The sequence below is a fragment of the Xiphophorus hellerii genome, chromosome 7 (genome assembly GCF_003331165.1).
Source record: "Xiphophorus hellerii strain 12219 chromosome 7, Xiphophorus_hellerii-4.1, whole genome shotgun sequence".
In the NCBI taxonomy this organism is placed as follows: domain Eukaryota; kingdom Metazoa; phylum Chordata; class Actinopteri; order Cyprinodontiformes; family Poeciliidae; genus Xiphophorus; species Xiphophorus hellerii.
Genome location: NC_045678.1, coordinates 26,374,865 through 26,390,983, shown reverse-complemented (window position 1 = coordinate 26,390,983; position 16,119 = coordinate 26,374,865). Strand labels below are relative to the sequence as shown.

At 38.9% G+C, this 16,119-nt stretch overlaps 1 protein-coding gene across 5 annotated transcripts in view; it reads right to left on the bottom strand.

Annotated features, from left to right (window-relative positions):
* The window catches only part of adarb1b (adenosine deaminase RNA specific B1b), a 131,878-nt gene that overhangs the window by 5,367 nt on the left and 110,392 nt on the right, over positions 1-16,119 (bottom strand). For all 5 annotated transcript variants that reach the window (XM_032567435.1, XM_032567437.1, XM_032567434.1 and 2 more), the window contains 7 exons: positions 13,841-14,757; positions 9,364-9,478; positions 7,663-7,831; positions 7,368-7,519; positions 5,754-5,922; positions 2,725-2,906; positions 415-593 (listed from right to left, as the gene is read on the bottom strand). In XM_032567435.1, coding sequence (XP_032423326.1) covers positions 415-593; positions 2,725-2,906; positions 5,754-5,922; positions 7,368-7,519; positions 7,663-7,831; positions 9,364-9,478; positions 13,841-14,757 — 1,883 coding nt within the window. The remainder of the gene's footprint in view (positions 1-414; positions 594-2,724; positions 2,907-5,753; positions 5,923-7,367; positions 7,520-7,662; positions 7,832-9,363; positions 9,479-13,840; positions 14,758-16,119) is intronic.

Below are 16,119 nucleotides of genomic sequence, written 5' to 3'. Positions count from 1 at the left end.
TGCACAACCAACAAGAATGCAGCAAGTGGTTTCTAAATGGTAAGCCAACAACTAAACACTTGTCTTTTCCAGCAGCCATTGTACAGCGCACACAACCAGCTGACCAAATGTCCTAAAGCTCAGCTTGGGTTGCTAGGTGATAATAGATTGAACAAATACTTAAGATACTTATCTGTGACATTTTTCTTTTAGAAACAAACACTGCTTTAAACTTTTCCACCTCTGTTGTTTGGTCTTCATGATGCTGTTTGTTTGCTAATGTTCTCTAACAAACTTTGAACCCTCTGCAGAACAAACAAACTTATACTGAGACAAAATTAGGAGCATCAGAGCAAAAAAAAAGAGAAAAATGAAAACGTAAATTTTTGTTTTGCAAAGAACTGTAATATAAGTTGCGTTTCCGGCTCTCTGTACCTTCGAGTGCAGGCGCACCCAGCGGCTGTAGAGGGCGTGTTTGCAGAGTCTGGAAGGCCGGCCCATATCGTCCTTCCCTGTGGTGGCGTTGATCACCTCCAGTGCCTGATCGCCGACAGTCCAATTCACGCTGAAGTTCGGAGCCTTGCCCGGCTGTCTGGCTTCAGCGTTGCTTATACCTGGGAATCCCAAACAAAGAGTTGGTATGCTTACAAAAAATTTTGTGCACCTGAACAGCTCAATACTATCACCTCCTACTATGTTTAATCGAAAAGGCATCCTGATGCAGAGGCAGCTTATCAAACAGCCCTGATGTCTTTTAGCATCATTTTTTTTTAACCTTTTTTTATGTGATGCTGTCTAACATGGTGGAGAGAAATGATGCCATCTACCTCGGAGGGGGACTCTGAGGACGAGGCCTGAACTCTTCCAAAACATGACAGGGCTTTGGCCTCCACTGTGTCTCAAACATAAATGGGAGATATATGGATGCCATAAATCCCTGTGTCCTGCTCGCTTTTGTGTGTGCGTGTATGTGTGAAAGTGCATTAAGCTCCTTGGTTCCATTTGGCAGCACTTGTGGCAGAAAATGATTTACAGCGGATGAAATCCTCACTGCTCTAAGGCCACAGCCCTTCACCGCTAAAAAGTCTCTAAAGCGGAAAAGGTTAATAACCCCGGACTATTATCTCCTCTAGAGAGGAACCACAGTGGAGGAGCAGAGGATCACGGGGAATGGTGAGTAAAATCCAGGAAGCAATGAGACACCCCCTACCACAACGTCTAACGCTAAATCTGATTGTTTTTAAGAAACACAATGGCTATTCAGGAAGAGAAGTTTGGTCTGAAAATAGTTCCTTGGGATTTGTTTTGGTGCCTGTTTTGAGGTATGAATGGAAACATAAATAGGCAGCAGTTCAGCAGTTCCATTCATAGGAAGCTACACAAAACAAAGCACCGGTGCAGAGTAGTTTGGATTGAAGGGTTGTTATGTTGTTTTAACACTTTGTGAAATTGAAGTGTTGGTCACTCAGTCCCTAGTGGGTATGGAAAGGAGCCATTCACCATCAGTTTATTCTGACATAACTGGAGTTTTATGTAGCTCTACTACAAGCAGGCATATTGTTTAAAAAAAGTTCAACTTGTTACAACAGCCAGTTAGTCAACACACATATAACATTTGACCAATCAGCCAGCCAATAAACTGAACAAACACACAAACAGAACAACTGTCCAATCAAACTCACCATCCATCCATCCATCCATCCATCCATCCATCCATCCATCCATCCATCCATCCATCCATCCATCCATCCATCCATCCATCCATCCATCCATCCATCCATCCATCCATCCATCCATCCATCCATCCATCCATCCATCCATCCATCCATCCATCCATCCATCCATCCATCCATCCATCCATCCATCCATCCATCCATCCATCAAACCAGCCAACCAACAAGGCCTTCCATCCAACTAACCATTCATATAGCCAGCCAGCCAACCAGCCAAAGGAAAGAGAGAGGTGAGTTAAATCTGTGTTTAAATAGTTACTGCATACCATTTATCAAAATATAGCTGCAATCAAAAAAGGGAAGGAACAGATTTATGAATTTATAGCCAACATGAATTTGTGAGATAGATTCTTTTTTACAAGGGTTGTGCAAATTTTTAAAGTATCATTTTACAATAATGCTCCATATAGTCAGTTTATCTTTTAGTCAGCTGTACTTAGATAAAGCAAAATAAATGTTGACCACAATTCAGCCAAATAATCTTAGCGAGATCATTCTGCTTGACATAATCAGAATGACTTCTTTGATATTCTAATGATATATTTTAGCTGTTTTACAAAGAAACAATGACAGGAAGAACAAAAACAGAGTACTAAATTAAAAACAAAAAAAGGAAAGTAAAAGAAAAACAAAAGGCTTTTGAAAAGGTCAAGCCACTGCTGAAAATTTATACAAAATGTTAAAGCTATTCAAATTCCACAGCAGAAAGATAAATGTCAGCTCAGATCAAACAAAGCAGGAAAGCTCCTCCTGTCCTCCTTTCCTCTACGACTGACCTGTGAGGTCAAGAAATGTGTTTACTACCCAGAATTAAAATCTTTCTGCTTGATATTTGGAGAGCTGGGGTTGGATTATCAAAGTTTAAAAAGGTGACCTCACACGGTTAGGTTGTTTTTTTAAATTGTGAACGTGACCACGCAATACGGCTGGGAATTTAAGGGAGAAAAAAAAAAATCTACCAGCGGGTCTTTCCGTATTTTATCATCTATTTCACTTCAGTGAGGGCTCTTACCGCTGAGTAGAGGCCTGTTGAGGGTGAACTGCTGGGGCAGGTCCTCGATATCTGCAATGCGCTGGTACATGGCCCTGGAGAGGTGGTCGGCATGGTAAAGGCTGCCGAGGATGATGCTGGAGAAGTAGATGGGCTCGGTGAAGTAGCTCATTAAAGAGCCCTGGATGCCCACCACATTCCACCTGGAGAGGGAAAAACATACAAGACAGAATCTGAAACCATGTTGGAAACACAGAAACCACACAGCAATTTGTTTTTAAAGGGTGTATCCTAAAAGCCGATGCGTTATGTGGTGAAACTCTTTTCTTTTCAAGAGTGATGTGAACCTGCTTCATTGTTTAGCAGAAATTGAAATGTATTTGTGACTGAACTGAAAGGACTTTTTTTTTTTTTGGAAAGTGCCTCGAGATTATATCTGATGTGAATTGTTGCTTATAAATAAACTGAACTGAATTAAAATTGAGTTACCTTCTATGTTGAATAAACTATGTAATTATAAAGTTGAATACAACTAGAATAAAATAAATAATTCACACAGATTTAGAATCTCAACATTTCAAGATTTACCTTATACAAATCTTTCCAAAGCTTGGCAGTCTAAGTATAAATATCAGAGGTAGTTGTGTTTTTACATAAATGATATTTCCAATGTATCTAAGTCATTAAAATTTCTTCATTTAATGACATATAACTCTTGTAATAGTTGAGCAATAATTTCTTGTGAATAATAAGCTGTAAAGCTGTTTGAGCTTCTCTGGGTTATTAGTCAGTAATTTAAAAAATGGAGATTAAACATTAGAGTTCAAGTTTGAAATCAGACTTTTATGTTTTATATTTCCCTTTTATGATGTTTCCTAAGCTAATTATCTTCATCTTCTTAGAATGCTAAAAAGCATTTATATGTTGCTTTGTGATTGACTGATACACTATTTGTGTAAACAAGCAATTGAATAAGTGTACCTAACAATGTGGGAACATCTCTAGTTATAAAATTATGTACCAAGAATAACTAATTTGACCTGTAACATCTGTATTCAATTTCAAGTAAGAAACATTGGCATTTAAAACACGCAACGGATGCGACGCTGCACAAAAGGCTCCATTGTTCCACAACACAATATTCTTGGTGCAAATGTGTCTGAGGAGGTGAGTGTAAAACTGGAGGGAAGGAGAAATGAAATCTCAGGCTTTTATAGCTGCAGGCGGTAAAACACAAATTCAGCACAGTCAAACAGCTTCATATTATTCTTAGCCATACACACACACACTGTTTTATCGCAACAACACGGCGACACAAATGCACCTGAATACCTTCTGAAGGACACGCGGCGAACAAAAAGAAGCAGAAACAGGCAAGCACGCTCATTGGAGTTATGTTTTCAGAGGCATTCAATTTTGTTCCTGTCAAACCTCACTATATTTCTGCTTTGTGTTTCTTCCTGCAAAATATAACGCTTTATGGCTCCGTGCAGGGAGACTAAACACACACAAAAAAAAACAGAGAAAAAGTAAGGAAGAGAAACTGCTCAGGTTTTAAACACATAATAAAAACATAAATCAGAACACAGAGATTCAGTAAGTAAAATCTTTTCAAGAACTTGTTTTAATGCGGAGAGCGCCGTGTTTTTGATATTGAGAGAGATTGAAAATGACACTTGAAAATTCTGATTTTATGTCAGCAATTTAAGCACTATATGTACAATAATCGTAAATAAAAAACATTAATTGTAGCCTAAACTTTGTGTAGAGATGCACTCCAAAACTCTTCAATGGAAATTATTAACTTCTCTTTTCTACTCAAACTCGCCATAATTTTGTTTTATAGCAACTATTTCCAGCAGCTATTCACTTCAAAAAAGAACGCTACTTAATAGACCATAACGAACTGCACTTCTTTCAAGGTGCTCACGTAAAAAACAAAAAAAGTTTTGCAAAGTTCCCAGAAACTACATAAGCAAGAAACTTATGTTGTGTAATAGTTGTTAAGACTCAAAATAGCCTGGATATTTACCAGGCTATTTTATAACACGTTATATTTGCTGTTCTTGGGTTTGACAATGAATTCTCAGTTCTATATAATTATTATTTTTTGACTAATCCAGATGAATTTTAAAGGCACACAGATTATTTATGACAATCAAATAAATATTTAATTAATCAGTTAACACTGAAATCAATCAATGGCTATTTTTGATCTTTTGATACTCTGTGGTTTTCTTTAAATTGCACAGAAACACAGAAAATGTCACAAACAATTTGTACCAGTCCTGAAACACTAAGCTGTAAACAGTATTTATGCTGCAACCCACATGAATCACACAATCAGCATTCAGTTACTGTGCGCTCAGGCAGAGTTTTATCCAGGCGAGAGGAGGTGGAGCATTCTCATGATCAGTCATGGAGAAGTTTCACCATTCATCAAAGTGTTGCCTTGAACATGGACAGAGACTAAAGACGCTATGATCAGCCAAGAAAAAAATTCTTCCAGGGACAAAGGATTCATCAATTCACCAAGCTCCCTTTGACACTCAGAAACCCCCCCCCCAAAAAACATGGACTTGAAATGATAAAGTGCATCGACAGAGGGGGGATATATCACTTTACAGAAAATTATACTGGCAGCAAATAAAACATGAGAGTCCAGAGGAATGTGGCTGAAGGGAAATCAGGCATGAAGTTTTTGGGTTTATCTAATTAGAAATATTATGTTGCACACATTTGAATGCAAAAAAATTTGTAAACAAATGTTTTTAATGTTGTTGCTGTCAAAAAGTTAACTTTTTGGAGCTTTTTGAATATTTTCAAAAACAAGACTTTAACTCGAAATGCATCATGCAGTATTTGGTAACATCTAATGTAAACCATTTATCTACCGACAAACAACAGTGGCAATAAAAGGTGGAATTAGTCTTGCTCACTCTAATGTAATACAGTAACATGACTGCTAAACATGCTGCAGAAACAAAGAGAATTCAACCTATTTAACACTTTAAACTACTGTATTTTGTACTGTATTTGAACCAAATTACCTTGCGATCTTGTCACTGCAGGACATGGTGAGCAACCTCTCTCCTTGAAGCACGCCGTCCCAGGTCTGGATGGTGTTACTGGACCGTACAGGAATGGTGCCCTCCCCTGACTCTATTTTGGTCCTGAGTTGGCCTCTTGCTTTGCGGTTTGGGTGCCGGTCTCCCTGATCTGAGCAAGAAAATTATCACACATAAAGCAGAAATTCATATTTTAAAAAAATAATAATCTCAGACAGACCAATGCCTAGCTAGCATGATAACCTGATAAACAGAATGGATTAAATGATATTATAAACCAAGCACCAACTACTGCAACTACTACTAGAATTTTCTGAACTCAAAAATGTCCTTGTTTTTTCTAGAAAGCTTCTGAGATTAAGTTGTTTTGGCTGAAATTTACTCTTCCTTTTTTTTTTTTTGATGACGCCTATGGTTACGTGAAAACAACAAAACAATATAAAATCATCAAATTTAATTTTTATGGTTTTACAAAACATATACAGTACAGACCAAAAGTTTGGACACACCTTCTCAGAAGGTGTGTCCAAACTTTTGGTCTGTACTGTATTTGCATGACTGCCAAGTATCACACATTCAGATAGAATGACAAGCACCAAGCTGCCCCCATCTACAATGTAGTCCTCCATGTAGTGAACACAAACGTTTTCATGATTTTACCATTCAGTTTATATTTCTTTCTTGGTTCTTGCATTTTTTGCATCAGTACCTGGATGTATATTTAATTTTATTTAAGGCAGAAAGTCTTGTTTCTTTTTGGAAGACAATGCAACTGCATTCTGTCGCACACAGAAACATGATAATGTATTTAAAGAAAAAAATAACATCTGCATTTTTTCTTAATCTTGATTTTCTAATTATGTGCTGAAACAGTAACTGGGAAACATTTTTAGAAGTTTCTGTACCTGCCTCCTTAGCTTCTATACAAGGGGAACACATTTAACATGTTTACAGGCACTGCTGACAGATTGAACACTTCGGAGAAGTCTTTATCATTTTTCAATTTAGCATAGTCGAATTAGCCTACAACCTTACTGCCAGTGGTGTAATTATTTGGACATCATTACAATTGTGTTGCATTTTTAGCAGCATTTTACAAAAAAATCCCTCACACTAGTAAATTGGAGTGTTTACTGACAAAGACAGTGTCTCCAAAAGAAGAAAGCAAAAGATTTCGTCCACATTATGTTGTCAAAGTTTTCTGATGTTCCACCAGCAGGCACCCATCTATTCACTGACTAATTGAATGTGGCTGTTTTCTATTCAGCCTGCCATGTGCAATGGAAAGCAGCCTGACAAGAGTACGAGGGAGGTTAATCAGACAGACAGTGGTTGGGCTGGGTAGGAGAAAGACTGATGGAGGACGACATAGAATGACTAAACGCTCTAATTACCAGCGCCTTGTTCAAATGCGTCTGTGAAGCATATTTTGGACACTGCACTAACATTCAAATGAAGCAAAGCATAACTCTACATTTAATTAAAGAAAACCAATCAGCGGTTGGAGCCGAATTCTGAGTAAAGATGGGAAGAAATTAAAAACGTATCCTCAGAGCAGAGGAAGAGATATGGAGATAGAGCCGGCTGGTTTCGCACCTTCCACTCCGGCTTCGTGCGGAGAGAAAATCCTGGCGTCTCCGCAGGGCGAGGTGCTGATGTAGAGGTGAAACTGAACGTTGTCCTGTAACCTGTAGCCTCCTTTGTCACATGGCACAAATATGGACTTGTGATGGTCCTCTTTTATGTTGCTACAATCACAAACCAATGGCAAAAAACGAATGCTTGTCACATTTTATATAAGTCATAAAAATGCAATCGGAATATAGAACATTTGTAGAAATGTACATCTGCACTTTACGAGACTGAACAAAGGATGTCTTTATCCACTAACCTGAGGTAGAACTCCAGCTGGGTGTAGAGGTACCTGATGAGCGAGCGTCGGGCGATTATCTCTGCATGGCAGTCGTTTAGTGCCAGGCCGCGGTCACTCATGTACTCACCGTTGATGCACTTGGTTCCCGTGGAGACACAGATGACCTGTGCTTCCTTCACATCAGTCCCTGTTGGGAAGGTGGCGATAACACAGAGACACCCAGGTGAATCACATGTGTCCACACACTAAAAATGCTGGTCCTTAACTAAGAAAAGGCAGACTGCTGTGAAGGAGAGGCATGCCACTTAAATAAGTGTCAATAATGGAGAATCCTAGCAGTCAGCTTCGTTCCAGTTATCTTCAGCTGCAGAAACACACACATACACACACTTCTGTCTCCTGAAGGGCAGATGCTTTGCCAGCACCAATAAACTTTAGAATAGGCACATGTCAGTCACTGGTCGTCAAGTAAGCCTTAAAAAGTTCCAGTTTTTAAAACAAGATTTTTACTTCACAGAAAGGTAATGTACCTGGTAATGAATGACACAGCAGAACACTGTGAACTCCACTCTATTATTCTCAGTTTATACACACCACACTCAATGGGAGCACATCAAAAGAGGCACAAATACTTCAGACATTCCCAGTATTTGATGTTCTAGAAAACTGTTAAGAGAATTGTTACTTCTGCTCTTTACAAATATTTTTTTTCAACTGTGTGTCATTGGAGAACCAATAAATATCAATATATTTGAAATTATGAGTCAATGAAACTGCGCTATTCAGCAGCATACTTGCACTATTGTAGTTGCCTGTTTGATGATAGGTAGCATTAGTTAAATGAAATAGGCATGGAAATAATATGAACTAGCAAGGTTACAAATTCTTTGAAGCAAAACTTGTGAAACATTTTTTTGTAAAAACTAATAATATGAATTCTTTACTCAAAGAATTTAATATTAAACCTATCATCATCTTTTCAGGTCAGCTGGATGTATCCTCACACTTCACAAATCCCAAACAGGAAGGTTACTAGAACTGGAAATAATAGGATGTATGTTTTCAGAAAAGAAGAGATAAATACTGTCTTTTGTTTCTGCCTATGGTGTGATACACAATAGATATTTGGAATACAAAGGTAGAAGAATAAAACGTGACTTTCTTGATATCAATCTGATTCTTAACTTTTTTTTAAAGAACTGGTTGAAGACCAGCTCTAGCAGCTGCTCCGATTTACTACTAGAAATTCCTGCAGGGAATAGGGTTATGATCAGATGTCTAGATACATCCAGAGGTATGTAGAAGAAGAAGAATTACTTTATTCATCCCAGCAGGGAAATTATTTCGCAGTTACAGCACACGACAGGAGCTGCGTCTGCAGGCAGCCAGCTGAGCCGGCGCCATGCGGCAAAGGTCGTCGAGACCGGGAGTCGAACCCGTGACGTCTGCGGGTCTAAGGCCTCCAAATGTGGGGCGTGCTAACCCCCTGCGCCACCACAGCACGCGTAAATTACAGTATATGAGACAGAACGATGTCTGCTAAAACTGCCAAACAGAACGTTGAGAAGATGCATTTGGGATCCTATTGTTCATGACCCAATTAATAACCAAAGCACTTATCTCTTTCCTTTAATTACCCTTCCAAATAATACTTTTAAATGACCAAAGACTTTTTTGTAAGCACGGAAGGCATCACCGGGTCTCCTCCTCCTATATTACCTGTTGTCATGACGACTCCTGCCAGGACTTTTCTTCGTGCATGAGGGGAGGTGAAGTTGTCTGTCAGCTCACTGAACTTATCCACCACCAGGCGAGAGACGGCGTCAGCCAGAACCTGCAGACACAGACAAGCGTGCGGGAGGACATGCACATAACCGCACAAACACAAAACCCTCGCCTCAGATATGTCAGCTTACAGAGCATGTCTGATGCTATCCGCCTCCGGAGCGCTATCTACCTGTCACTATGCTCACATCCAGCATCAAACGAGTCAAAGCGTTAAAACAGCAACAAGTGAAACTGGGCTGGCCCCCTCTGAAGTAAACATAACAATCTTTTAAGCAACGCTGTTGGAGTTTGGAATGACAGTTTTAGTTTAGCATCTCCCTTCTGACAACGAATCAGAGCAAAGAAAACAAACAAGCAAATGTGCGCCTCAGTTGAGAGCAAAGTGCTCGTCTGCTTTCCACAGCTTTAATCTCCAGCTGAACATTTGAGGAAACCTAAAATGAACTTCACACATCTTTAACTTTTGGACAGCCTGCTCCTCATGCTGGGTCTTTAACCACTGCTAATGTGATGGAAAATGACGACAACCAAAAGGAGAGATGACGGCTGGTTGATCACAAATTAAAGAAATCAGTCTTATATTACTTCCCTGCTACTTCAGAGTCTGAGCCAGATGATTTCGGTTTTCATTGCCAAGGACTTTTATTCTTTATGGCCGTAAAAATATAATTTTCTTTACCTCTTTTTTACTCTTTTCTCTCATAAAATACATTTCAGTTTACTTTTTGTTTGTGCAATAAGACACAAACAACAATAAGAATATTGTAATTAGAATGACAAAATTCTAATTGTAGTTAGAATTTTAATTGTAAATTCTAATTACAATCAAATAAGAACCTTAAGATAATGTCCAAATTCTGCCACCTCATTTTCTCCCATAAGTGTTATACAAGATAGAAAAGTAGAGCTGAAATTAAATATCATGCAACGGAAAATTAATATGAGAAATTACTGGGAGTGTCATAGCTGAAATGGGCTTCAGGACAAGATGAGAGGGTGAACAAAGAGAAGAAAGGCCTGTTGACTATGTGTCAGGCTGATTAGCTTTGCTGACTGAGTTATTTCTCTTCTCACACTGGCTCCCATCTAAGACAATTAACTTCACCTCTCTGATAACCTGTGTGAATGAGACTTCAATGACAGCTTTATAGATTAATACAGTTGGAAGGGCGGATGAGTTGAGAGTTTTGCTCTTTGTAAACCAAAGTACAATGTTCGCTTCAGACGAATATGTTCCTTTGAGGTGTGTTTCACCTCTATCAGAACCTACTACGGTAAAATCTTGTCATCAACATAATCAGGGGTAAAAATATGGGCAAATTCTGATTCAACACCAAGAAGAATGAGCTTCTGTAGCAATAACTTTCTGTAAGCCTTTGTTGGTGTTACCACTTTTCTTTACGATGTTGCTTTAGTTCATTAAGGTCTGCAGAGACTCATTCATATGCAGCTCTAGATTCTGTGATGTTTGGGATCAATGTCCTATTGACAATTCAGTTTGGGCCAAGCTTAAGTTGTCAAACAAACAGCCTCACCTTTACTTTAGCATACTTTGGTGTACAGAGGACTTCTTGGTCAACTCAATGCCTGCAAGTTGACCAAGTCCAGAGTCTGTTAAAAACGTCCTAACCCTCTCCCAACATGTCTGACACTTGTATGAGGTGTAAATATGATTCTATTGGCTTTACTTTAAACTTTTACTGTGTTAATTTAAATAAATTAATTACGTCAATTTTAAAACTTTAAAATTTCAACACTTAATCACATTTTTTAACATACAGAGGTTCTAGTTCAGGGGTCTCAAACTCCAGTCCTCGAGGGCCGCTTCCCTGCAACTTTTAGATGTGCCTCTGCTGCACCATACCTGAATAGAATAATTAGGTCATTAGCAAGGCTCTGGAGAACTGATCTACACAAGGAGGAGGTAATTAAGCCATTTCATTCCAGTTTTTGTACCTGTGGCACATCTAAAAACTGCAGGACAGCGGCCCTCGAGGACTGGAGTTTGAGACCCCTGTTCTAGTTGGAGCCTTTATATGTACACCCATAAATCTGACGCACAAGCGACATCAGAAAAGAAGTGAGATGGACGACAAAGCCCCTTCTCTCGCTGTTGTTGAGCTATGTCTACTTATTCAATAAATAATTTAACTGCAGAAAGGTTTTTTGAGTTAAAAATGCTGCTTATTTTTCTATTTATATTTTTTTATTAAAATGCAATTAGTAAATTACAGACCCTGCAATTAAAAATTTTAATCGATTACCATCACTACTTTAATTGGTCTTGTGTGTCTAAATGATTTTGTTCCTGAAATTCTCTTGACAAGCCATACTTGTGCAGTCTAAATAAATTGTAGTCAATTTATTTATAAAGTGCCGATTTATAAAGCACTTTACACGACAAACAGATCTATTTTGTACCTGTAACTGCCTTAGCAAATGAATCCAGTGTAATGCAATTATACATTACACTGGATTTATAATTAATTACAGACATTCCAGCTCCAATTTAGATTAATAGATGTAGCTCTTGGACTTTTTTCCATTTTAACGAGGAGCTGCATTGTCTGACTCTGAGGTGAATTTGCTATTACATTCACTGCTAGGAAAACAAGCTTTCTGAAATGTTTTCCATTCGTGAATAATCGTTCTCCCTGCAGAATGGTTGGCTTTAGTCACTCTGACACCTTACAAGCAGTACCAGATTGATTGGCAGCTTCAATTGCTTCTCCAAGGTCATTGCTAATGTATAAGTTGGCATTGTGTTAAGATTTCTGCTATTATAAAGGTGGTCACAATGCTGACTATCAATCAACCAAAGGATTGTGATTAGCAGCTGGTGACTTCTATTTTCCCTTAAGTACCATGGAAGCACTAAGGGTGCACTTAGTTTTTTCCATGACTATACATCTAAGATCGTCTGTATCTCACCAGGCAGACAAATGTACAGCAATATGCAGTCAGAAAATAACTGATGATATCTTATAAGCTTAGATACTCATTTCTGTTAATATCAATGTCAGCTGTGCCCGTCTTTGACACCCCTCATTGTTATATAACTTTGCACATTTGTGCTGCAGACCGGCACTAAGCTGTGCCCTTACTATCGGCTGAACACATGAACACTGAGTGACTTTAACATTTAGACGTTGCTGTTTCCATCATCAAGCTACCTCAAGACAGATTTAATATCCTCAGCTTTATCATAGTTCAAGATGGTGAACGTTTAGTCGCACATTTGCCCAGGTTTGGAGCCCAGAGAGTCGTAATGTTGGCTGAAGTGAATAAAATTATAGGACTAGTGTGTGAGGTGCAATAGGAGTTGGTGCAAGATATTGAAAAGAGAAAATTACATTGGGTGTTGTTTTCTTATGAGACCCATGGGTCTTGTGTTGTGTATCACTTGTTGGGTTGTATGTGGGTTTTAGAAATTTCAAAAGAAATCATCAAACAGACTCAACTATAACTACACAGAGGCATGCTTTTATGAGGTAAAGACGAGCAAAGACCTGGAAATGTTTCTTTTCTTCAAAATTCACCTGTTTCCATTTTTATTCTATATTAAAATAACTATTTTAGTCAGTCTATAATATTAGGATGATTGTGTTCTACTTAAGATACTCCTCATTCAACAGTGTCTTATTTAGCCCCATTTAACGACACATCTCACTTCTGCTTAAGATCTTTGCAGAGGGTCAAATTTCTTGAAGTTAGAGGCTAATCTTGCTTCCTCTCTGTTTTGATATACATTATTGATAACTCAACTTATAACATATTTTCTTTGGTATAGAGGCTATAATATTCTCACTTTTGCTGTTCTTTCACTATAAAACCTTCTTAAAGCATACACTGACCATTAAATTATACTTATAAGATACCTATAAGATTATATCTACAAACTAATAAACTCTATGATATTACATTTGTGGCTTATCAATTGAAGGACAATAATGTGATGTATAACAATGGAGGAAATACCACCTTCACTACGTAGCAATCATATTAAAAATATGATTTTTAATATGATTGCTGACGCATTATGAAGCTTTGTTTCATTTGAAATTTCAAGATTTCAAGAACCTTGAAATTTTTCAAGATTTTGAAGAAAAAAATATTTTGCCACTCAACATCTATCTAGTTTCACTTTGGACCTAATGAAGTATTTTTGATTTGAATTCAACTCAAAACGATACCTGAGTAAGCATTTGTTGAATAAGGAGCACCACTGAACCCCTTCAACTACTACCTGAAAGGTGTACGTGGTACCAAAAGCACCATACACAATCCAACATCCCCTATTCAAGTTGGATTGTATTTCTGATAAATACTCAAGATTAAACTAATTACAATCTAGTTTCTTTGTATTTCTTTGACACTAGAGAAATCTAAAATGAATAAAATGTCTTACCTGGGGAAGGTGAAGTTGCAACCCCTCTCTTGGTATGGGTTGCCTGGACGGTGTCTGGTCTAGCTGCATGTTGAAGAGAGCAGAGAGGGCGGCCTGTGCTGCCCGGGCTTTAGCCAGCTTTTTGTTGCGCCCTGAGCCTTCAAACGTCTCTGAGTCCACAGTTACTGACATCACAAAATTCTTGGCGTGACTCTCACCACTCTCTGAGACAAAGTCATATTTGAGGCCTGGCCTGAGCTCATTGAGGATCATGACCGGGTTTTTGCCAGTGGAGGGTGAGCTGAATACAGATGGAGAGGGCAACGGAGCCTGGACAAGGTTGCTGCCAGGTGGTGTGGGTAATGGATACTCCCCTAGTGAGTTTGTACCATTGGAGCCTAGATAGAAGGATTCTTCAGGAGGAGCTGGTGTCTCAAAACCATTGAAGAGCATGTCAGGGAAGTCCGCTTGATCTGATGTAAAGTCTGTATTCACTGTAAGTGTACGGCCCATGGCCAGGTGAGCCTCAGACGCATTGGGAAACTGAACAAAGGAACGCAGCGCTTTCTCAGCTGCATTTAGTTTAGCTTTCTTCTTGGTTGGACCCATGCCCTCAAACATTTGCCCATTGACCTCCACAGTCATGACAAACACTGGTGCATGGACCGGCCCAGTCTGAGACAGCAGTTTGTACTGGAGACCTGGTTTGATCTCATTCAGCTGCATCAGAGCATTCTTAGGCAGCACCGGTCCAGGTGTTTTCTTGCGCTTCTTGGCTCGGAACTTGGAATGCGCGTGGCCATTGTTGCCCTCCTCTAAGGGGCGCTTTCGACTGCCATGGCCGCTTCCATTGGGGAGCTGATCACCGACTCCCATCCCGTCTTTGCAGGACACGTTGTCCAGGTTTCGGTTTTCCTTAACGTCTGTGCTGCTTGAACCTGCGGTGCCCAGAAAGAGTAACTTACAACGCCTTCGTTGCAGGATCTTGTAAATGCAAAATTTATAGATTCCTTTATCACTCTTTGGAACTGAACCAATGATTTGTGTTCCTTTATAACAACAAGATAAATATAGTTAGGATTGAATTTCTAAACCTATTTCACAAGGAAGACAAATACAAAAACATCTGTTTCTTCAGAATGACTTAATGCTTTAGCGAGTACCTTTGCAAACATTTTACTTTGCTATCTTTACATTTAAAATTAAACTAACTAATCTTCATGTTCAACATTACTAAAATTAGGATAAAATAAAAATATATTGTAGACATTGAAAACACTTGACATTGCACAGCGATAGGGCCTTGAGAATACCATGCAAACAAACAACACACACACACACAAAAACCAGACCAAAAGGGTTTATTTTCACCCAGTTTATCTTAAATTGCTAATGTTTCTGAAGAAAAACCAAAACCAATTATATACTGAACTAAGGGGAACACATATCACTGATTCTAGTTAGCAAAGTGGATGGAATGTTGGGAAAAATTTTCATTTATAACATCCTTCAGCAAAGGCTTGATAGGTTACTCCTTGCGGTACTCAAGAGAAAGAGAGGCCGCAGTGTGCATGAGTGGGATTGTAGGTTGGGTTGAGGGAGTGCAGGGAAAGTAGTGCAGGGGGAGGAAGCTGAGGACCAGGCAAATAGGAGAGTACATCAAAGAGGCAGAAGGAGAAGACTCCACCTACTGCAGGATCCTAAAGTCTCAACTGGTGACACGGTGGAGGTTAAAATGCAGTTTACACCATTTACATGATTTTATTTTTGAAAACAAAGACTCCCGTATTTAAAATGAGGAAAGTCTGAAGAAACAAAACAAACAAAAAAAAGTTTTCTAATGAAGTGCCATTCATAAGACCCTGCGCCTCTGAGATCCCCCCCCTTGGAGCTGTCAGAGAGCAGAGTGTTGACAAAATGTCTTGACATGCCATTACCAACTGCACACTGCCACTGACATGTCCTGAGTCAGGAAAAAAAAACAACAAAAAGTTGATTCTAAGATCACAAACTGCAACTCATCCAGTTTATGACCTGAAAACATGCACTCTTTATGTAGTCATGCATTTACAGCATTGGTATTGGTGCATCGCAAAAGAACCTGAAAACAAATGCGCAAAGTGAAGTTTTTTTTGCCACCAAAACAGTTTGGAAGCTAAACCTGAACTAGATCTTGCATAACATTAATTCTTTCTGGGAAACACTAACTTTAGCACCTTGACCAGCACATTATGTGTTTTTTTTGCTTTTTTTTATTTCTACTGTATTTCCATCAGGGGAAGAGTTACAAGGTGCTGGTC